Source organism: Astyanax mexicanus, chromosome 7 (assembly GCF_023375975.1).
Source record: "Astyanax mexicanus isolate ESR-SI-001 chromosome 7, AstMex3_surface, whole genome shotgun sequence".
Taxonomy (NCBI): domain Eukaryota; kingdom Metazoa; phylum Chordata; class Actinopteri; order Characiformes; family Acestrorhamphidae; genus Astyanax; species Astyanax mexicanus.
The window spans coordinates 54748897-54772051 of record NC_064414.1 but is presented as its reverse complement, the minus strand read 5'-3'; the positions used below and the strand labels follow the sequence as shown (position 1 = coordinate 54772051).

The 23155-nt window shown below is 37.3% G+C and overlaps 1 protein-coding gene across 2 annotated transcripts; it reads right to left on the bottom strand.

Moving 5' to 3' along the window:
• Positions 1-218: 218 nt before the first annotated feature.
• irf2a (interferon regulatory factor 2a) lies at positions 219-21874 on the bottom strand. 2 transcript variants are annotated; one of them, XM_022665870.2, is made up of 9 exons: positions 21589-21874; positions 19226-19319; positions 15415-15514; positions 13443-13619; positions 11461-11495; positions 11283-11352; positions 9959-10114; positions 9827-9864; positions 219-8024 (listed from the first exon to the last, which is right to left on the bottom strand). In XM_022665870.2, exons 2-9 carry the CDS (start codon positions 19310-19312, stop codon positions 7698-7700), a joined length of 990 nt encoding a protein of 329 aa, XP_022521591.2. In that variant the 5' UTR covers positions 19313-19319; positions 21589-21874; the 3' UTR covers positions 219-7697. The 2 variants fall into 2 exon arrangements, with proteins under 2 accessions (XP_022521591.2, XP_022521592.2); XM_022665871.2 differs by having other exon boundaries at positions 9959-10111; positions 21589-21872.
• Between the last annotated feature and the right edge of the window lie 1281 nt (positions 21875-23155).

The window sequence follows — 23155 nt, the reverse complement described above, 5'->3', positions numbered from 1 at the left end:
CTGACTTTATGTTTATTTGGGTTCAGCATTCTAATGTTATATAGAGTTAATTACAGATAGATACTCTAACTGACCAGATTAGAATAAACCCAAATAACTCTTTTATTGTTATATTACAGTTAATTACAGATTCATTACACTGACCACTGACTATGTTTATTTGAGTTTATTCCAATGTTATATATAGTTAATTACAGGTAGACACTCTCACTGATCACTGACTTTATTAATGTTTATTTTGGTTTAGTATTGTAATGTTACATAGAGGTAATTACAGGTAGACACTCACTGATCACTGACTTTGTTTATTTGGGTTTATTCTAGTGTTATGTAGAGTTGATTATAGTTAGACACTTCCACTGATCACTGACTTTATTAATATTTATTTGGGTTCAGTATTCTAAAGTTATATAGAGTTAATTACAGATAGATACTCTAACTGATCAGATTAAGATAAACCCAAATAATGCTTTTTAGTCTTATATAGAGTTAATTAGAGGTAAACACACTCAGTGATCACTGACTTTATTAATATTTGTTTGGGTTTAGTATTCTAATGTTATACAGAGTTAATTAAGGGTAGACACTCTCACTGCTGAGATACATAATTTGAAGTTTACTTGGTGACTCTTTTGTAGAGTTTTGCACAGAACTGTAAATGTAAAATAATTCAGATTCACTGAAGCTCATTTGTGGATTTCATTCGTTCATTTCAGATTCAGAAGCAGTCACATGACACAGACCACTATTACAGCTTTCAGTCATATGATTAAACTCAACCAGCTAATTCCAGGCCTTGTCATAAGTTAAAACTGCATTAAAAAATCCCAAACTGCAAAATTCCCACTGAAAATTCTCATACTAACAACACATTTAATGAACCATCTAATATATACCCTCTGTAAAATAACATATAACTTTAATATAGTTACAGTAAGTCTCTAAAAAGCTTTAAAATACAATTTATCACTGTAAAAGCTAGTCAACATCCTGTTACAACCCAGTCTGAATCTTCTGAGCTCTCACTTTGTTTTTATTGTATTTTTTGATGAATCTCCCAGCTGTAAAATATTTAATATCATCATTTTATCTTTTCTTTTTCCAAACTTTCTTGCCAAAAATTCACATATTCAGCCCTAGTGCAGTCAGTTCACACTCCCTGCCCTGAAAACTGCATCATAGACTTAAAGCAAGGACCATAAAAAAATGTAACCTTTAATTTAGAGTTAATTTGGCGTTAACACCAGTTATTTAGCACTTATTAATATATTATTATTCCCCCCATGTAGTTTTTTTTTCCTATTAGGTTTACTCATCCAATCATTTCATCTGACTTTCATTATGCTTTGAATTAAACATTATAAATAAAAAAATAAATAAAAAAATGTTAATTAATTATGTTACTGTGCCTTAGCAGGGTCATGCCAAAAGTCATGGGACAGCAGTATGTAAATTAACCATGAAATGTCAAAATGCCTAAGGGGATGGCTTGGGAACACCGGTCCACACCTTTATTAGTTGAGAGGCGATATCTAGTGTGTTTGAGGTTGGACACTGGCTAACATGCTCATGGCAAGGCCATTAGTATTATAAACGAGTTATAGTGAGGTCCAAAGCCCTATCTGGATGGGATTAGTTTCTCAGGGGGTTCTGGGGTAATTTTCTCTTTTATGGGGTTTTTATCCTTTGATTTTATTCCCGTCCAGAACGATCATGTACATGTTTTTCTCAGACGTCCTCTGAGAAAATTACTGGCTGAATTATCTTCTGTTTTCCTCTGAACTGTAATCGTCCTCCTCTAGTAATTTTAGTCCTGTCCAGACGCAGATCTCTGAGTTTCATCTCCTTAGCTATTTGTCCACGGCCGTGCACCGTAATGACAATTTGGGTGCGTGTTTCCACGGAGATCCATGTAAAAAACACAACAGCGAGTGGAAATGGAGGAGCTACTGAACGCTGTGATGTCATGTGACTGAGAAAGCCTAGAAAAAACTCACTGGTCCTCCTGTTTTTTCAATTGCAGTCCGGATGCAGGAGTTTCATCACTGAGTAGAAGTGTGAAATATTTTTTTTTTACAAACATCCCCCTGAGAAACTAATCCTGGTGCAGATGGATGATGAAACGGTGTAACAGTGTAACTTGTGTACCTGTACTACACCATAGAAAGCTAATAATATTACCACCCACAGTGGGCAGTGCAGTGCAGTGGGAGGTAATGATGGTGACCAGCGACATCTGGCTAAAACTGTCCGTCTGAACAGAGAAGCAACTCTGGCCGAAGATCCCACAGGTCAGTGCAGTGTTCTTTAACTTGTATGGGGCGTGATAATTGTAGTTCCTGCTCCATAACTTTTGGCACACCAAGCTGAAACACTCTTTATAACATTAGCGTGAATGGGCGGAGCTAAACTGCTGTTTGTAAATGAATAGTAAATAGTGAACCAGACTATGAAGGAACACATAAGGAATCATGTAGTAACTTAAAAACTAAAAGTGTTAAACAAACCAAAATACTCTGTGAATAATGTATCCTGTACAACAGAGGAAACTCTTGCTCTTCTTTTCCTGGGGCGGTCCTAATGAGTGCCAGTTCCATCATTTGTAATGTTTTTGATGGTCTTTGCAGTGACTGCACTTGAGGATACTTTTATAGTTCTTTATTTCTTTACTTAGTTGAGCAGTTCTTGCTTCTCATAACCTGGATTCGAACATTACTCAAATACTCACTATTCACTGTATACCTGTAACTCTACCTCTTCACTACTTTACTTTAACTGATGCTCTCAAACTTTACATTAAGAGACAAGAAATTCAAGTAATTAACTCTTGATGAGTTCAGCACAGCTGTTAACTGAAAGCTAACTGGATTCCACGTGACTCTACCTCATAAGCTATGAGCTACTTTGAAGATGTTAGATATAAAACATATTCTGGTTTGTTTAACAAATCTTTTTATTTACTTAAATTCCGTATGTTTTCCTTCATAGTTTGAATGACGTTAGTATTAATCTACAATACAAACATGGTTTAAATAGTGAAAAAAAATAGAACATTTGGCTGGTACTATATTTTGTCCTATCCCTAATTTAGACTGTTAAGAACTGCTGTAAATAAATCACATAATAAATCAAATCTTTTTCATGATAATGACACTTTAATTCTCTCCCTGTAAGAAATCAAAAACGTTGCACATACAGCTCTGGAAAAATAAGAGATCACTTCAGTTTCTGGATCAGTTTCTCTGATTTTGCTATTTATAGGTTTATGTTTGAGTAAAATGAACATTGTTGTTTTATTCTATAAACTACAGACAACATTTCTCCCAAATTCCAAATAAAAATATTCTCATTTAGAGCATTTATTTACAGAAAATGAGAAATGACTGAAATAACAAAAAAAGATGCAGAACTTTCAGACCTCAAATAATGCAAAGAAAACAACAGTTCATTTATAAATTATTCAAATTTGATTAGTTTTCATGCATCTTGGCATCATGTTCTCCTCCACCAGTCTTACACACTGCTTTTGGATAACTTTATGCTGCTTTACGCCTGGTGCAAAATTCAAGCAGTTCAGTTTGGTGGTTTGATGGTTTGTGATCATCCATCTTCCTCTTGATTATATTCCAGAGGTTTTCAATTCAGTAAAATCAAAGAAACTCATCATTTATAAGTGCTCTCATTTTTTTCCAGAACTGTAAGAAAAAAATAAGAACAAAATATTAGAGAATAAACAATAGACCTCCCATAAACTTCATCAAGACACTGATCTATTAGTGATCAGTAAATCAGTAGTGATTAGTAAAAAAAATTAAACAACTTCCTGTTTATATAAAGCAAAGCTGAGCTCAGAAGGTTCAGGCTGTGTTATCTCGCAGGACACTATCCAGCACTGAGCTTATCATTAACATTATCGTTAGGAGTGACGGTTATGCTGGGTGCTGGGATGTCACAGGCGGCTCTGTGGGTAATAGTATTATCTGAACACACACACACACACACACACACACACACACACACACACACACACACACAAAGACAAACACACACACACTATACAACACATGACTGCGGTAAACACCAGTGTGTGTGGGTTTTGTCTGAAGAACAAACATCAGTCCAGTCTCAGGCAGCCCAGCGGTTATGGGGATTGGGGGGGGTGGGGGTTGGTGGGATTGGTGAGTCGGGGGTTGGTGGGCTGTACCGTTGTGGTGATTAATGCTACAGTGAAGTGCACTGACCAGCATCAGTCAGTCTATGAGGTAATTAATTTTTTTTACACGTTTTAGAAATCTTCTGCAATAATGAGGTATTTGCTTTTTTTAGGCCATACAAAGTGAAAAAGTAAAAAGTGAAACACTGTGTCTTCATATATGTTTATAAACAAGCACAAAAAGTAGAAAATCTGTGTTTTTGATAGATTATTTATGTATTGTAACAATTTTTCTTGGTAATAAATCGGATAGCAAAACCTGTTAATTCCTCTTTTAAATGGAAACACATTTGTGAGGAAAATGCATTTGTAGGATGAGCAGCATTATATCAACACATATCAACATTTCTGAGTATAGTGAACAATATTATATCCTGAAATATGGTGCCATATCACCAACATCTAATTATCATATATAATACATACTACTTTTTTTTTTTTTTTTTTTACTGTTTTCAGCAAAATTCACACTGTTCTCATTTCCCATTATATATCTACTAGAGACAGATTATATCTGTCCAGTATCATTTAATTTACTTTAATTCTGGATATATGGAGATATTTGGAGTTCATTATTTATTATTAGTATCATGTCATTCTGAGTTATTGATTATTATGTTACAAATCTGATAAAATTCTTTTTTTTTTATCTGTATTAGGGGTGTGTCATATCATATCATATATGTAATAATATAATTTATCAAAAATTTCATTTTGTTGCAGTAGTTTATTCTCTAAATATTTTTTTTAATTCAGTGTTTTGTCATATCGCCAAGAGTATTGCCATCGTGAAAATTTCATGAAATATCGTGATATTATTTTAGGGCCATATCTTACACCCCTAGTTGCGGCCATAATAATTTAGCCGAATCCTCAAATCTAAATTTGCTTATTCTGCTGTTTCTATTGACTCTAGTTTTGAGGTTCTGGTTCCTCCAGGTGCTGAAAATCACCTGTGAACATGATGCCAATCACCTGCTACAGTGTTTAGTAGGTTCTAATCCAGGAATCGGCACCCTGCCACATTTTTCTGATCAAAGGACCAAATCTTGATATATCTTGATAACTAAAAGAGGTGGTCTTGGTCTGGATCAGCAGAACTATGGTCTGGTTTGTCAATTTTGGACGGTTCTGATTTTAATCAGACCAATTACAGCACATAAAATCAGGCTATCATCACCTGTTAAACAACAGAAGAAGAAAAAGAAGAGGTGTTGTGCTGAAATCTGACTCCCCTTGGTTGTCAGGCGCGTCACACAGCAATATGGGTACATTTTACGGTGCTGGTGATTACTTTTTTTTTATTTTACACCTGTGAACATTATGCCAATCACCTGCTACAGTGTTTAGTAGGTTCGACTTCAAGAATCGGCATCATGCCACATTTTTCTGATCAGAAAAGAGACTCGATTTGGATTTTAAAACCAAAATTGCATGTGTTAAAAGGTGCCGTAACAACAGCCTGGATCAAAGGACCAAATTTTGTTATTAGCAAAAGAGGTGGTCTCGGTCTGGATCAGCTAAACTATGGTCTGGTTTGTCATTTTTGGATGGTTCTGAGTTTATTCAGACCAATTACAGCACATAAAATCAGGCTATCATCACCCATTAAACAATAGAAAGAGAAAAAGAAGTGTTGTGCTGAAATCTGACTCCCCTTGGTTGTCAGGCGCGTTACACAACAGTATGGGTGCTGATGATTACTTTTTTAAATTTACACCAGTGAACCTGCTTCAGGAATCAGCATCTTGTCACGTTTTTTTGTTTTTTTATCGCATAGAGCCCGTGCGATAGGGCAACTTCAAGTTAGTGTTCCGCAAAACCAAAAAAATCTTTATTTGGAGTGAGCCCTGGTATCAAAATCTCTAATCTGAAGGTCAAGTTCCATATAACGAGGGATGGAGTGGGCGTCACGAAAAGATAATCAAACACCAAATGAGTCAATGGCAGAAGAAACTATTTGGGATTGGCAGTAGAAGATTTGAGGATCTGGCAACCCCATATACTCAGCTCTGCTGTTCATCCCACAAATGCATGTTCCTCACAAATGTTCTCCATTTAAAACAGAAATTAACAAGAGTTTCCAAACTTATAAGATTATTTACAAAGAACAACTATTATAACAAAAACAATCTACCAAAAACCCAAATTTCCTTACTTTTTGTGCTACACTGTTTTTATGTTTGTTCGTAAAGAAATGGTTTAAATATAACGGAGCTCTGAGGCGCACCAGGCTGTAGTCAGTGTCATGCCCATATAAGGAAGTTTAGGTCTGAGCTGATTTCTTTATGGGGGAAATTCTGGATAAAGCATTAAAAATAGTTTGAAACATACATTTTACAACTGTTTTTTTAGTGATATAATGAGAGAATCCATTATTATAACATTAGAATATTTAAGCAGTAATGCACTCGAGGTTTGTGCTATACCCTGTAATATTGGCACTGCTGTACTGATCTATGACCACAACACAGCAGTGCCAATATTATACGTTATAGCATGAACCTCGAGAGTATTATTGTGATTATACCACAGTTCTATTATCACTGTTTATTGAAAGATTTTAAAGAGTTAAAGAGGAGGAGTAAATAGGATCTGTTTGGTTATGAAAACTCCACCAGTTAAAATAGTTCTGTAGCTGCGCTGTTTGGCTTGTAAGCGCTGCATTGTTGCTAGGTTACCTGTATGTGGTGGAGTAATACATTGAGAGCTCCGATTACAGTGCATTACCGGCTGATAACGGCACTCATAGAACGCCTCTCAGCCAAACACATTGCAGGGTCGGAACTGTTGCCGAATAGGTATTTTTAGTATTATATGGTATCACTATTATATGTTCTCACCTTGGTTTCAGCTTAACTGTTCAGAAAGGTGTGACAAGAAATATGCATATATTGAGTTTTGTTACGGATGTGCAGATTAAAAATTATAGATTTTTTTTTTTTTTTTTTTTTGCTCAAACCTAAACATGCAAGGTCAATTTTTCATAGGGCACTCATAGGGCTTGAGTGAAGGATTGAAGGCTGCACAATATTATCGTTTAAGCATTGCTATTGCAATGTGCACATTGTGCATGATATACCTATCAATCAAACACACTATAGGTGCCCAATTTAATTTCTGTGCTGCAGGACATTTGGGGAATTTTGGGGCTTATTTGAGCATGACACCGACTACATCCTCAGAGGTTTAGTGCGTGAAAGTAAATCACGAGCTACAGCATACAGTTAAGTGATCTCTGACATATTAAAAAAGTAAATGATGAAATGCCTCTAACGTTATTATCAGCTTGCTTATGTTCTGTATAAATTATAATCAAGTATCAACTCTGCATGGCCTTCAACACCATTTCTTACATTCAACTGGAACGGCGTTCCACATAATGCTGGACTGAGCATCCGAAGAGCTCAGCTGTAGATATGACACGTATATATTTCTGCTCCTCCAGCTCGGTAATGCTCAGCAGGAGGTCAGCAGCTCTGTATTACTGGGTCTTCCCCGCGGTGGAGGACAGGTCCATGGCCTGCATGATCACGCTGGACCGGGACGCCGTGCTGCTGCTGCTGCTGCTGCTGCTGGGTAAGTCTGGAGACGGGACCGGCTGAAAGGGGAAAGAGTGGAGGAACGGACGCCACGGCGGCTCGTCGTAAGCGATGAGGGGCGTCTCCTCCCTGCAGCTCGTCACCCAGAAGTTCGTCTTTCCGGACGTGATAAAAGAGTGAGTTCTGTGCTGCTGGCTGGAGGGAATCCTCAAAACAGACGAGTTCGAACTCCGAGAGGATTTGTTGGACAAATCTTCTGGCTCCATGAACTGCAGAGAGCAGAATAATTACAGTTAAGAAGGTAAATGATTACTTAACACTCTATAGCAGATATTTTCCAAGCCATTACATGGCAGACCACAAAAAACATCTGTTTTGGAAAATTAAGAAGCGTAATGGGATGAAGTGCTACAGACTAGTAGCTCTCCAGCCCAGAGGGTTGTTGAACCCATCTACAGAACAGTTGATCTCAAAGCAGGTAAAGAAGAAGAAAGAAAAAAATAAAAAGTAAATAAACACAATGCTTCTCACGCTGCATCGAAGCCGTGTTATCAGGGTTGCGGTCCAATATACTACCGCTGCCCTGGCTAATGAATTGGGACACAACTGGGAAAAACACCCTTATAAGAAAATAAATTCATTATCGTTCATTATAGTTCAAACAACCTCACAGGCCAGATGTTTCACGCTATTGCCGACCCCTGCTCTATGACAACAAACCAACTTTTGGTTATTATACCATTACATGCCATACCATTAGGGACGCATGATGATAGCAGAAGTATATCAGTATTGGCTGATAAATGCTTTTGCTTTTTTTTTTTTTTTTTTAAGAATCATGGGCATCGGCCGATTTGGCCAATATTTCAAACAGATACTGATTGAAACTCGTCAAACACCAACAAAAAGCCAGACCTCACACTGGCCAATAAAAGAAAAGACTTTGCTGGGGCAAAAAGTAAAGTTTCAGGTCTTTGGATCAAACAGAAGAAAATGCGTGAGGCACAGGAACAATGAATGGAGAACTCTGGTGTAAAACTTTTGTTGTAGTAAATATGCAAAAGTCAATTTTACACCGGAGTTCTCCTTTAAGATGGCGGTGTCCAGAGATGTAGCTAACACTGCGGGTTGTAAACAGTGTTTTTAATAAGCTGCTTGTGCAGTTTTAAAGTTCTTAATGCCTCGTTTTAAATGTCAGGGCTCTCCGGATTCTACCAGTGTGTTTTAAAGCTACTTTGAGCCTGGATAACGGTGTAAAAAACTATTTATCTGCAGCAGCAAAATATGCCCTGTTAAAACCCATTCTAAAGCCTGTTTGGAAAAACAGAATAAAAAGACTGGATCTCAGAAAGCTGCGGGAGAGCGGAGATGGGCTATTCAACAAAGGTTAGTACTCTATCATCATGTTTTACTACACCAAGTCAATTTTACACCAGAGTTCTCCTTTAATGCCATCTGTGAAGCATGGTGGAGGTGGTGTGACAGTCTGGGGATGCTTTGGAGGTGGTAAAATAGAAGATTTATACAGAGTGCCAGGGAGCTTGAAGAAGGAAGACTTGATTGGAGCCAATTTCAACCTACAATACACATCAGCCGATGTATCGAGACTTAATTTCAAGATGGCGGCACCTGGACAACTACTTAAAAGGTACTGTGTGTATATAAACAGTGTTTAATAAGCAATTTGTGCACTTTTAAAGTTTCTATTACCTTGTTACAAATGTCAGCTCCCTCAGAATTCTACCAAATGAAGTGTGGAGCTACTTTGAGCTCATTGTTAATGGTGTAAAATAGTGATTTCTTTGCATGTGTAAAACTATGCCCCTATAAATAGCATCGTAAGCCTGTTGGAAGCATCGGATAAAAGCGCTGTATTTAGAAATGCTGGGGGAAAATGAAAGGTGGGCTGTTGGACAAAATGATTCACTTTTAAATAGCTGTGCATTTGTGAGTTTGCATGCTGTTATTATGCAAAGCTAGACTAAATTTAGGTGCAAACCTTATATTTATATTTTATTTAATATAAAGAAGGAGCTACAGTAGTTCAGTACGAAGCAGGTATCATACACACCTCTTCCTCACTTTGTGCGTCTTCATCCCCGCTGTCCGCTGCATCAGAAAAGCACATCAAAAACCAGGTGATCAAAACGACAGAATTTAAAACACCTTAAAAATAAATGAAATGTGTATATAGAGTCTGTACCTTTCATTGAGGAGCCGGGGGAGATCTGTAGGGGGAAGCAGTGCTGGGTGGAGCTCACTGCTGACTCCTCGTTCTCCGTGGTGATCTCAACAACTGCACAAATGTCCAGCGGATCACTGCCCATCAGCCGAGACATACGGGACCGATTCTTTTCTGCTGCGCCAAAACAAAACACCATTATATACACAGTATACTCTACCAATGAAGTGCAGAGCTTGTTTTTTAATGGTGTAAAAATAGCCACTTCTTTGCATGGGCAACTCTTTCTCTGCATATGCCCCAATCACTAACACTGTAAGCCTGTTGGGAGCACCGGCTAAAAGCTCTGTATTTCAGAACACTGGGGGTGAATGAAGATGGACTATTGGACAAAAGTTTATACTCGTTATCATGTTTCTTTACACCTAAAGTCCAGTCACACAATTATAACATAAAAAAATCCAGTTCATGCAGCTCGCCAACAGCAGCCGTAATACGACTCTTGAGTTTACACTTTTATAAAAATCTGTAACTATAACTATAAACATATATAAAAAATATTTTTTTCAGTCAGAAACCGACCAGTTATTTTTTTTCAGTCTGGCACTTTTAGCACTGCATTTATTGAATATACTAAATGAATTTTTCTTGCTTTAAAAAAAATTAAATAAAGTAAAAATATATAATGAACATTGGGAGAAATTATTCAGTCTTTGCAAAAGTTTCTTTTTTTATAAATGTATTTTTTATTGTTCATTTTTTCCTCTTTTTCTTCCAATTTAGCTAGGCCAATTGTCCCGCCCATTATTAAGATGTTACTCAGCTGTATATCCCCCTATCACTAGTAATCCCACAACAAACACCAGGATGGTGAAGACTAGCACACCCTGCTCCGATACATGTGAAGTCAGACTCCGCCTCTTTTTGAATCTCTTTTGCAGAGTAGCATCACAGCGCTAACGCTTGGAGGAAAGCGCAGCGACTCGGTTCTGATACATCAGCTCACAGACGCAGCCTTTTGCTGATCCACATCACCCTATGAGTGAAGAGGGGAAAGAGCGGCATCTACTGTTCCCACTCAGAGAGAGCAAGACCAATTGTGCTCTCTCGAGGCTCCAGCAGCTGATGACAAGCTGTATGACCAGGATTCAAAACAGTGATGTCCTGATCATAGTGGCAGCGCTTAAGACTGCTGGACCACTTTGCACCTCACAAAAGTGTAATTTTTGTCTTAATTGTTTCAGGTGCCGAACATTCAGAGTATTCTTAGTGAAACTAAAGTTTTATTTTTCTTAATTAATGATTAGAATAAATTATATAAATAAAAAATTCAGCTGTTCCTCACTGTTGAGTAAGACGGTGCTGTCCGGCAGTGCTGGACCGAACTCCAAATCAGCGTTTTTAATCCTCCGTTTCTAAAAAAGAATAATTAAGAGAGAAATTAAAAAGTGCTGAACATTTTAAAACACACATAATTATAATAAAACACAGACGTATAGTGACGTAGAGTGTGGCTTTCCTACCCGTACGATCTGCTCCCCTTCCAACTTTTTCTTCACTGCAGAATAAGCAGCACAGTTAAAAAAAAAACCAGTGAGGCAGAAGAGTTTAGAGGCGTGAGAACAGCAAAAAAAAAAAAACCAGAAAAACAACAGAAACATGTTTAAAAACAGCTGAAAACTAGAAAATAAACCAGTTATAATAGAAATATAGGGAATTTCCATCTCTGATAGTCCTCATAGAACCTCACCAACCCCGAGTTCAGAATCCCAGATAGCTGCACCGCATGTTAACAGTAGTAAAGCAGTACTATTATACAGTTTATGGTGATTAATCCCAATTAGTGTCTTGTTAAGTCAGACAGTGCTGAAAAGCTAACCTGTGACAAAAATTGGTGTTTTGGTTAAATTTGCAATAAAATCACCTTCAGACAGCCTGTAACTCTTTTAAATGAGTTTTTTCTTTGATCTTTTTAAAATGTATTATATTCATTCCATCACATTCTAAATTTACTACCATCCTTTTTATGTTTGACACTATTCTGTATAGAGAAATCAGTTAAAATTCCTCTCAGTCGGTATGCAGGACTGATCTACAGTTACTGTAAATGTTTAACTATAGCAGTTTTTGCAGCAACGTGGGTAAAAATCCCATCAGATACTAAAAGCAAAAGTTCACCTCCTCGTGATGCTGTTCACCAAAATAAAATGAGATCAAGACTAGACTCCTTCACTGAACTGATCTCCAGTAATCGGTAAGTAAAGAGATTTTTACTATAATTTTAAGTTCACTTCTTATTAATAAAGGCTAAACATAATGCTGTTGTAGTTGTTTAGTCTTATATTTTTTGTGTCTGGATTTCAGTCAGTAAAATAGCTAATCCATAAAGCTAACTAGAAATGCTCTAATCTTATGTGGCTGTTAAAATATTACCATGTTAAAAAGTTTAGATTAAGATTAAGATTTCTGGTTGGTTCTGCTGCTCAACTGTATGATAAACAATGCTCTTATACTATTACTTATTTTTAATAGCCATAAATACTCTCATATTTTTTTGTGTTTCCTTGAAAAAAGTTTTTTTTTTTTTTTTTTTAGATTATTTAAAGAAGGTGTTGCTTTTTTTAAACCATAAAAGATAAAAATAAAGAAGTACTCTCATTTTAAATACTGCTTTATCATTATCTTTTTGTCTTTGGGCCCTGTTTTAGTGATCTATACTGCACCGTAAAGCTTGATTTAGGGCGTGTGTCTTTGCTATCGTAATGTCAGGAAAAGTACACCTTGCACAGCTCGAAACACGCAAACAGCATGTACTAATTCTCTTAATTAATCATGGGTGTGGTTAATTTTGGGCGTAACTTGAAAAAATAAGCCAATCAGAGTGTCTCTGGCTCATCATTCCCTTTTTAGAGTCAGGTTCGCTCTGACTTTGAGAACCCAGGGGATTGCTATTGTAACGGTGCAGCTACCTGGACGTGTTCAACAAACTCTTCTCAGCAGAGGAAACTGAGCTGCTGGTTGACGCTGTGAAGGAGCTCCAGCAGCTCATTTACGGGAACAGCAATGTTATTTTATTTACTATTCTGTTTATTTTTGATGTAAAAGTTGGGTTTGTGCTGCTGTGTGTTCATGTGTGTGTAATAAGTGGGGGTGCACACGCGGTGCACCTGTGTTTTCTGCTGCCAAGATAGCAATACACCAGAAATGTACCTGAACACACCTCATTTCCAGACCACCACGCCCATCAGTGTAGATATATTCAGAGACACTGCTGCTATTTAAACCAGTCAGGAGGAATAGTGTAAAAAAATAAATGTTGGCGGGGTGTAAGACAGCAATGAGCATCACGATGTGACACGTGCCAGGGTGTAAGATAGAGCCCGTTATCAGAGTGTGTGTTAGTTCACACTAACAGATATTCTGAGCAGAAGTGCAGAAGCGTTTTCATGCGGCTGTATGTCTGGCTGCAGTGTGGTGGTTGGTGATTGGTTGAGGTTAACCGTACCTTTTTTAGCAGCTTTTTCGGCAGGAGAGAGGATGCGGTACATTCTAAAGGCATTGTTTCCTCTTTTGTAGCTCTTATCTTTTACTTCGTCAATATCGGGCAGGGAGTTCAAGGCACAGCGAAAGTTGGCCTTCCATGTCTTGGGGTCGGGCTTGTCCACTCCAGGATGGTATTTTCCTGCAGGAAGAGAGGCAATTTTACACCAAACCTACTCTAAATGTCTGGGATTAAATCCTAAACATTTAATTCTACGGTATTTGGTGGATAACACCAGTGCATGCCAGTGAGCTACCACATCATGTGGGAGACTGGGGTTAATTTCCCAGTCAAAGTAACTATTAGGGTTGCACGATATATCATTTAAGCCAAGGGTGTCCAAACTTTTTTTGTTGGGGGACAGAAGGAGAAATATATTTGAAGTCACGGGCCACAGACTCTGTAATAAAACAATGAAATATACCACTTTAAATAATACATTTTCCTGATTATTTCATTTACACACCATTTTACTTTACTTATTATCTTTATCTATCTTTGACAGTCATCATTTCATGATGTTTCTTAACAACCTCTCCGCTTTTAAACTCTTTGGCCCATTTTTCTGGGCTAGAAATGCGCACCCTCTCCGCTTTTAGACTCTTTGGCCCATTTTTCTGCGCTAGAAATGTGCACCCTCTCCGCTTTTAGACTCTTTGGCCCATTTTTCTGCGCTAGAAATGTGCACCCTCTCCGCTTTTAGACTCTTTGGCCCGTTTTTCTGCGCTAGAAATGCGCCCTCTCTCCGGTTTTACACTCTTTGGCCCGTTTTTCTGCACTAGAAATGCGCACCCTCTCCGCTTTTTGACTCTTTGGCTCGTTTCTGACACCTAGCGTTAAAACTTTGAATCTCACATTATAAAAACCTGATTAACAGCAGGCCAACTTTCATTCTATTTATAAAATACCTCGCGGGCCGCTCCAAAAAAGGAAACGGGCCGCAAATGGCCCACGGGCCGTAGTTTGGACACCCCTGATTTAAGCATAGTCATTGCATTTGCTGTTTTCCTCTGGTTTTAAATGTTGGGCGCTGGCTCAGCTCTTGACCAGTCCGGACGCGAGACAGTGCGTGTGTGGGGGCAAGACTGTTGATGTCATGGGCCCTGTATTGTTCAATATTCTGATATACAGTACAGTGCAAAAGTTTTAGGCACCTAAGCAAATTACACTAATTCATTTATCTCAGCAATATGAGTGTTTTTGCCTGAAAAAAGCACCAAATATGATTTAAACAGATGCAAATAAACAAATACAGTAAAACGTTACAAGGAATTCTCATTTTCAGGTAAGCAGGTTGTATCCTGTGAGCCGAGCTGAAGAATAAAGTTTAGAGATTCCAGATTTCTCCTGGATGCTCCTCAGCCAGCATGTGTATATTATGTTCAGTTCCGTCAGCAGCTCACCTGATTTTACATTAGTAAGGTTTGATTTACCACAACAGGTGATGATTAATATGATGAGAACTAGAAATAACTCTATTAAACTCAGATGAGGAGGAGAGATTAGGAGATGTTGTTTTAAGGAAAACTTTTTTGGCTTTTGGTAAAATTGCTGTTTGTATTTATTGTAATGCTGTAATGTGTTTTACTGAGCTAATAAACACTTACTGCACAGATAAGAAGCTTTTTCTTTAATGAAATTCCCACAGGTGCCTAAAACTTTTGCACAATACTGTATATCGTCGAAAAAAAAAAAAGAACATTTGCAATGTACTTTTTTCCCCAATATCATGCAACCCTAGTAACTATACTGCTTTACACCAATAAGAGACCATGGGCAAGACTCCCAACACTACACTGGCCCACCTCTGTAACAGGAATAACCTTTTATAATCGCTTTGGATGAGAACATCATCTACAAATCCCATACATGTAAAAATGTATAACTGTAAAAAACTGTGCAGCAGCAGTATAGCAGTGAGAATGATCAGTGGTACCTGTGTGAATGGCCCAGTTCATAAAGAGTGGAGCATCTTTATCCAGATGCCAGCCGTGTCGCGCAGCGTGCATCCACGGAATCTGGAATATCTTCGCCTCCTGTTTAATAAATAAATAAATAAATAAATATAGATGTGATTGAAAGTTTGTGATTACTTTAGATATTTTCTTTAGATATTTCTGTGTAAATATGACTTAAAACATCAGATTTTCAACAAAAAAAAAAGTAGATAAGGAGAACCAAGTTAAACAAATGAAACTAAAATATTATACTTCCTTATTTATTTATTGAGGAACATGATCCAATATTACACATCTCTGAGCGGCCAAAATATGTGATTTCCCTCATTGCAGCAATAACTGAACTAAACATCAACGTTTCCTCTTGGGAGTAATTTAAATCTATTCCTCAGTACAGAACAGCTTCAACTTTGGGATGTGGTTGGGTTTCATCACATTAACGGCTCATTTCAGCTCCTTCCTCAACATTTCCTGTGGATTAAGGTCAGAACTTAGACTTGGTCCCATTCCAAAACATTACCTTTATTCCTCTTGAACCATTCTTTGTTAGAACAACTTGGGGTTGTGCTTAGGGTCATCGTCTTGTTGCATGACCCACCTGATGTTTTCCATTGCTCACATACTTTTGCCACCCACAAATATGTAATATCAGATAATTTTCTTCAATAAATAAATGACTAATTAAAATAATTTTGTTTTGTTTGCTAAACTGGGTTCTCTTGATCTACTTTTAGGACTTGTGTGAAAATCCGATGATGTTTTAGATCATATTTATGCAATAAGACAGAACATTCATGAAAGGTTCACAAACATTCAAGCACTACTATTGAAGTTTGCGTTAACAGTAAGACATATTTACTCTCAGGTATTTTTATATAGTACTTATTAAAATACTTTAATAATTTGATTACTCTGCTACATACAGAGACTACAATACAATGTATATATATATATATATATATATATATACAGTGCCCTCCATAATTAATATAGGACCACGATGGAAAAAAAAAAGAGTAAAATACAACCTTTAACTCAAGTGAATTTATTCAGTAGGAAAAAAATCCCACATTAAGAAATAATTATTTAACATCAAATCATGTGTGCCACAATTATTAGCACCCCTGATGTTAATACTTTGTACAACCCCCTTTTGCCAACAAAACAGCACCTAATCTTCTCCTGTAATGTTTCACAAGATGGGAGAATACAGAAAGAGGGATCTTTGACCATTCCTCTTTGCACATTCTCTCTAAATCATCCAACGACCTGGGTCCTCTCCTCTGCACTCTCCTCTTCAGCTCACCCCACAGGTTTTCAATGGGGTTGAGGTCTGGGGACTGAGATGGCCATGGGAGGAGCTTGATTCTGTGTGCGGTGAACCATTTCTGTGTAGATTTGGCCACATGTTTAGGGTCATTATCTTGCTGAAAGACCCAGTGACGACCCATCTTCAGCTTTCGGGCAGAAGCCACCAGATTTTGTTTTAAAATGTCCTGGTATTTTAGAGCATTCATGATGCCATGCACCCTAACAAGGTTCCCAGGGCCTTTAGAAGAGAAACAGGCCCACAGCATCACTGATCCCCCGCCGTATTTCACAGTGGGCATGAGGTGCTTTTCTGCATACTCAGCTCTTGTGTTACGCCAGACCCACTTAGAGCATTTGTTGCCAAAAAGCTCTATCTTTGTTTCATCTGACCAAAGCACACGGTCCCAGTTGAAGTCATAGTACCGCTTAGCAAACTCCAAACGTTTGCGTTTATGATTGTGAGTGAGAAATGGTTTCTTCCGTGCATGCCTCCCAAACAGCTTGTTGGCATGTAGATAGCGCCTGATGGTTGTTTTGGAGACTTTGTGACCCCAAGAAGCTACCATTTGTTGCAATTCTGTAACAGTGAGCTTTGGAGAACTTTTTATTTCTCTTATCATCCTCCTCACTGTGCGTGGTGGCAAAATAAACTTGCGTCCTCGTCCAGGCTTGTTTACCACTGTTCCAGTTGTTTTAAACTTCTTAATAATTCCTCTGACAGTAGATATGGACAGGTGTAGGCGAGTAGTGATTTTCTTGTAGCCATTGCCTGACTTGTGAAGGTCAACACACATCTGCCTCACTTGAATGGTATGTTCCTTTGTCTTTCCCATGTTGAAGATAAATGGCCTCTGTGTCACGTCATATTTATACCCCAGGGAAACAGGAAGTTGTGAGTTACTAATTAAATGTTCCTACATACTCTGATCAACTTCGTAAACTACTGTAGAAGTGACAGAAATACTTTTATTAAATTTATTTCCTAAGAATTGTTAGGGGTGCCAATAATTGTGGAACAGGTGATTTTATGAAGAATAATTATTTCTTAGTCAGGGATTTTATTTCCCCCTTAAAATTTACTTGAGTTAAAGGTTGGACTTTACTTTTTTCCATCGTGGTCCTATATTATTTTGAACAAAACTCAATTTATGAGAAGCTAAAGAACACATCTTAACCAGGGGTGCCAATAATTATGGAGGGCACTGTATATATATATATTTACAGTACACAGTACAAAACACATGCAGCTCATCTCACACTCTTAAGAATGATCTTGGCACACAGCAGAAGTTTCTGTGATGTGTTAAAAGGTTAATATGCATATCAGCATCCTTCTCAATATCAGTTCTGCAGATGTAAATATAGTGATAGTGTTAGATAGTATTTCCTTCTTAGCAGAGTACAAACTGACACAGTCCAAAATTTGTCTCCATCTGTAGATTGTTTGTATTACTGTAGACTGGTGAAGTTCTTGGTGAAAATCTCTTGTGTAACCCTTTCAGCTTCATGTAAATCGACATTTTTTGATCATAGATCCTCTGAAAGCTCTTTTTTAGCAAAGCATGCCGCGCGTTCTTCTTGTGAGGAGCAAACTCCTAAAGTTTTCAGTGGTTTTTATTATCAGACAAAGTAGCTCTAGTCAACAAACAAGCAAGACTTCACATATAATAAGACTAAAATATTTTTTTTTATTTGCTTATTTAAGGTCATTAACACAAGTATTCACATTCCTTTTCCATTAGCATTATGATGTTTTTTTTGGTTATTCATAATAAAGACATGAATCATTGTAAACTTTTTTTGTGTTATTATCTTAGGCACATTATACAGCTCTGGAAAAAGAATAAGAAACCGATTAAAAACGATGAGGAAGATGGATGATCATAAGCCATCAAACCAAGCTGAACTGCTTTTTTGGAATTTTGCACCAGGAGTAAAGCAGCATAAAGTTATCCAAAAGCAGTGTGTAAGACTGGTGGAGGAGAACATGATGCCAATATGCATAAAAAAACTGTGATTAAAAACCAGGATTATTCCACCAAATATTGATTTCTGAACTCTTAAAACTTTATGAATATGAACTTGTTCTCTTTGTATTATTTGAGGTCTAAAAGCTCTGCATCTTTTTTGTTATTTCAGTCATTTCTCAATTTCTGTAAATAAATGCTCTAAATGAAAATATTTTTATTTGTAATTTGGGAGAAATGTTGTCTGTAGTTTATAGAATAAAACAACAATGTTCATTTTACTCAAACATAAACCTATAAATAGCAAAATCAGAGAAACTGATTCAGAAACTGAAGTGCTCTCTTCATTTTTTCCAGAGATCTATTTGACTGTATTCTTGACTGGGATGACGCTCAGATCACATTTTATGACCAATTTAAGCCGAAAAACATGAATTTCACAAATTGAATCAAATTTGATTCACTTAATGCAGGATTATGCTAATAGAATATATACGTTTTTATAGATTACCTTATTAACCCACTGCAGGCCCTGGATCTTCCCACTTTTGATCTGCTCCTCCAGCCATGGCCTCATCCGCTGCCTGTCGATGGGCATCTTCAACCTGTTCACAAACACACAAGTTTTCAGGTATGGGCCACCAGAAAATGTATCATCACAGTCCCCCTTATACTAAATGTAGTGATCAGCTAAACTTACTAGTATCAGAATCTTCTGATTATTTTGCTTGTTTGTTGTGAAAAGCACTTTCTAGCAGTATTATCTGAGAGTTGGTAATGTTCAGATCAGGAGTCGGCAACCTTTAACACCCAAAGAGCCATTTGGACCCGGTTTCCACGTAAAAGAAAACACTGGGAGCCGCAAATACAGTTTGGGCCCTATTTTAGCGTTCTATAGAGCACCGGGCATTTGCGTATTACGCAATTTGATTTAGGGAGTGTCAATGTGTCTTTGGAATCATGAGGGCGCAAAAATACGCCTTTGCACAGCTCAAAAAGGAATGTACTATTTCTCTTAATTAATCATGGGCGTTTTTGGGCGTAACGTGAAATAAACCAATCAGCGTGTCAGTCTCATTCGTTTTAAGAGTCAGGTGCGCTCTGAAAGTGTTTTTTTCTGTTTTCATTTTTTATTTCCAAAACTGCAGGATGTGAGAAAGGGCATTAGGTGTATCTGTCAAATTCTTAAACAGCAGGATTCTAGATCTGCTATGTTAAGCATCAATTATTAAGTCCGTCTACTGAACATAATTATAAATCCTTATAAATATCAGAAAAAAAAGAACTTTTTTATTTTTGATATTTTACTTTTTGATTCCTCAAGGCTCTGGGCGAGGTGTTTTTGTTGTGGGAGTGGGGTGGCGGTGATATGTGGTATTTTGTTGACTGTTGTCAGGGTTTTAATCAGTCAGTGGAGCTCCTTTTTTTTTACTTTTACTCAACTGCAGTAAATACAAAACACACTCTGATCTTCCCTTTATGGACACATATATTTGTTGACACTGAGGCTGAAGACTAGATGTACTGACCTTAGATTTTTTAATTTTAGCTCTAAAATGTTTGCCACATTTAGTAGGATTATATCTGAATATTGAGGAATGTTTAGAGGTTCTACAGTTTTAAACTGTGGAGGAACCCCTAAACATCCTTTAGGAACCACCAGGAAACATGTTTCTTCTAGAAACCTATTGATGATGCTTCCTTAAAGCACATTAAAGGGGTTCCTCCACAGTTTTAAACTAATCTAAACTAAACTAAACTAAACACCTCGAGGAACAGAGTAGTACTACTCTAAAAAACAGAATAGTACCAACAAACACCAGCAAACCAAATATGTTAGCGGATAGAAATTACCCCCCACAACACTACCTCCACCATGTCTGACAGATGATACAGTACGCTTCAGATGATCAACCTTGTGTTCTTTTCTATACTCAATACTCTTTTGGCTGCAGAGCTGTTGTGTGTGTGTGTGTGTGTGTGTGTGTGTGTGTGTGCAGTGAGAGTGTGGTTAGAAAGTAAAAGTGTATAGAGCAAGTGAGAGTGTGTATAGTAAAAGTCTGTATACTGATAGCTTGCATATGTTGAAAGTGTATGTGACAGGAAGTGTCTGTAGTGACAGTGTGTAGTATATAGTGTGAGTATGTTTGTGTAGTGAGGGAGTATGTAGTAAATAAGTGTATATGTAGAAAATGATTGTGCATGTGTGTGTATGTATGTATGTATTAAGTATTTAATCGTTGTGCAATGAAAAACAAGTATCTCCATTTTTGTCGATTTTTAGTTTTATTACATAATTTGAACAGACAAACTGAACCCTTTAAACTGTGACCAAATTTATTGATGAACAGACCAAAATAAATACTTTTAAATTATCTGAAATAAACTCTTTTTTACATTGACTTCCATTGAACGTTTAGAAGGTTTTTTTTTTTATCTCTACTGTAAAGATGACGTTGTGGAGATACTTGTTTTTCATTGGAGAGCGACAATATATATATATATATATATATATATATATATATATATATATATATATATATATATTGTACATTTTACTCTATACATGCTATCACTATACAATATAACTGTATACACACATTATATATATATATATATATATATAATGTGTGTATACAGTTAAATTGTATAGTGATAGCATGTATAGAGTAAAAGTGTATAATAAGAGTGTATATGTAGAAAGTGAGCGTGAGTGTGTATGTATAGTGAAAGTGAATACTGTGAGGGTGTGTATAGTATATATATATATATATATATATATATATATATATATATATATATATATATATATATATATATATATATATATATATAGTAAGTTATATAGTAGCGTGTATGGGAGCGGGTAGTTACCGGGTTCAGGGCTCGGCTGGGCGGCTCTGTGCTGGTTCTGATCCCGGGTCGGGTGGTCCTGCTGGTTCCGCTGGTTCCGCTGGTTCTGGTGTCAGAGTGTTCGGTGGGGGATCTGGACCGGACCCATCATTAATCTCAGTTAGTAAGTGATGATCACCGCAGCGCGTGCCAGCGTGTGTGTGTGTGTGTGTGTGGTGAGTATATATGTATATATTGTATATAAGGCTGTACGAGTGTATTCTGGTAAAGGGCTGTGTGTACCGGAAGTATCTCTCTGTTGCGGTATTTGATTGGTCTAGGTGAGTTTCGAAACACCGTGTTGCGTTCACGCGCGTGCGCGGTTTCCCCACTGCTGTGGGCGCGTGCACACATCCGCCGCTCTGATTCTGCGCAGATACTTTGCAGCTCTCATTCCATCGTTTTTTAATTCATTTTAAAATGTCTAGTTGTGTCTCTAGTTTGAATTAAATCCACGTTTTTTTGTAGAAAAAAAAATGCTCAGATGTTTCTATTTCTATCATACTCACTTGAATTCCTCTGAACTTTTAATAAGGGAATGCACTCATTCACTTTACCAGCCTTATTTGCACTAATGTTATACGGGTTCTGTTTATATTTGTACTCTCATTCCCTCTTTAATCGCCCTCTCATCACTACTGCACTATTGTCTTCTGTCTTTTGTCTCACATATGTTTATATCTGTGTCCCTGTTGTATTGTACATTTTGTGTCTCCCGTTCTTTTATATTTATAATCTTATTTTCTGTTCTTGCTGTAATTTTTGGGAAGGAAATTAAAACAATCTGTATTTTCTCTGTCATTTTAATTCTCTGTATGCCCTGTACATATGCAGTATTAAAAATAAAACTTCTTAACTTGACTTTAGCTCTGCTTTAGATCACTAAATTAGAGGTCTCTGAAGAAAACAGGATTTCGGCTCTTTTATTATGAATATTCATATTTTACGTTTTACATTCACGGCATTTAGCTGACACTTTTATCCAAAGTGACTTACAAAGTTATTCCTATTAGAGAGGTGGACCAATGTAGTGTTAGGAGTCTTGTCCAAGGACTCTTATTGGTGTAGCACAACATTCAGTCACCCAGACCGGGAAATGATGTGGTAGCTCAGGGCAGGGAGCAGGGAGTGGTGTTATCCACTGTGCCACACCAACCACTACATAAATGCAAATATATAATCTCTGATTGGCTAACAGCACTTCAGCAGAGTACGCCTAGCTGCGTTCCCCCACAGTCAATTTTACAGATTCAAAACTCAAAGGACAAAATGTGAGATACTGCCTTAGTAGGAAATATATAGCATTGAGTGCTAGATAAAGTTAACCCTTAAACTTCCCTTAACTCAGACTCTCAGCGTCGCTCGGCCCCGTGGCCCCAAAGCCGAAAGAAATGTTGCTGCGGGGAGAGCGGTGTAGCTCTCTCACACATTTCTTATTTTTATGCTGTGGTGACTGTGATGGTCCTCCCTGTCAAACTGGTTTAACTGGTATAGTAGAAACGTTTTGAATAGTGGTTAAAAGTGATTTTCATCATTACTTAGATAAAGT

What these genes read in the sequence shown, in the direction of transcription:
- irf2a (XM_022665870.2), bottom strand. Translation starts at nt 19,312, where the DNA reads ATGCCCATCGACAGGCAGCGGATGAGGCCATGGCTGGAGGAGCAGATC. An exon ending in GCCTGCAGTGGGTTAATAAG is followed by an intron (nt 15,515 to 19,225) that starts GTAATCTATAAA and finishes TTTATTAAACAG; the next exon opens with GAGGCGAAGATATTCCAGAT. An exon ending in CCCCGGCTCCTCAATGAAAG is followed by an intron (nt 9,865 to 9,958) that starts GTACAGACTCTA and finishes TTTCTGATGCAG; the next exon opens with CGGACAGCGGGGATGAAGAC.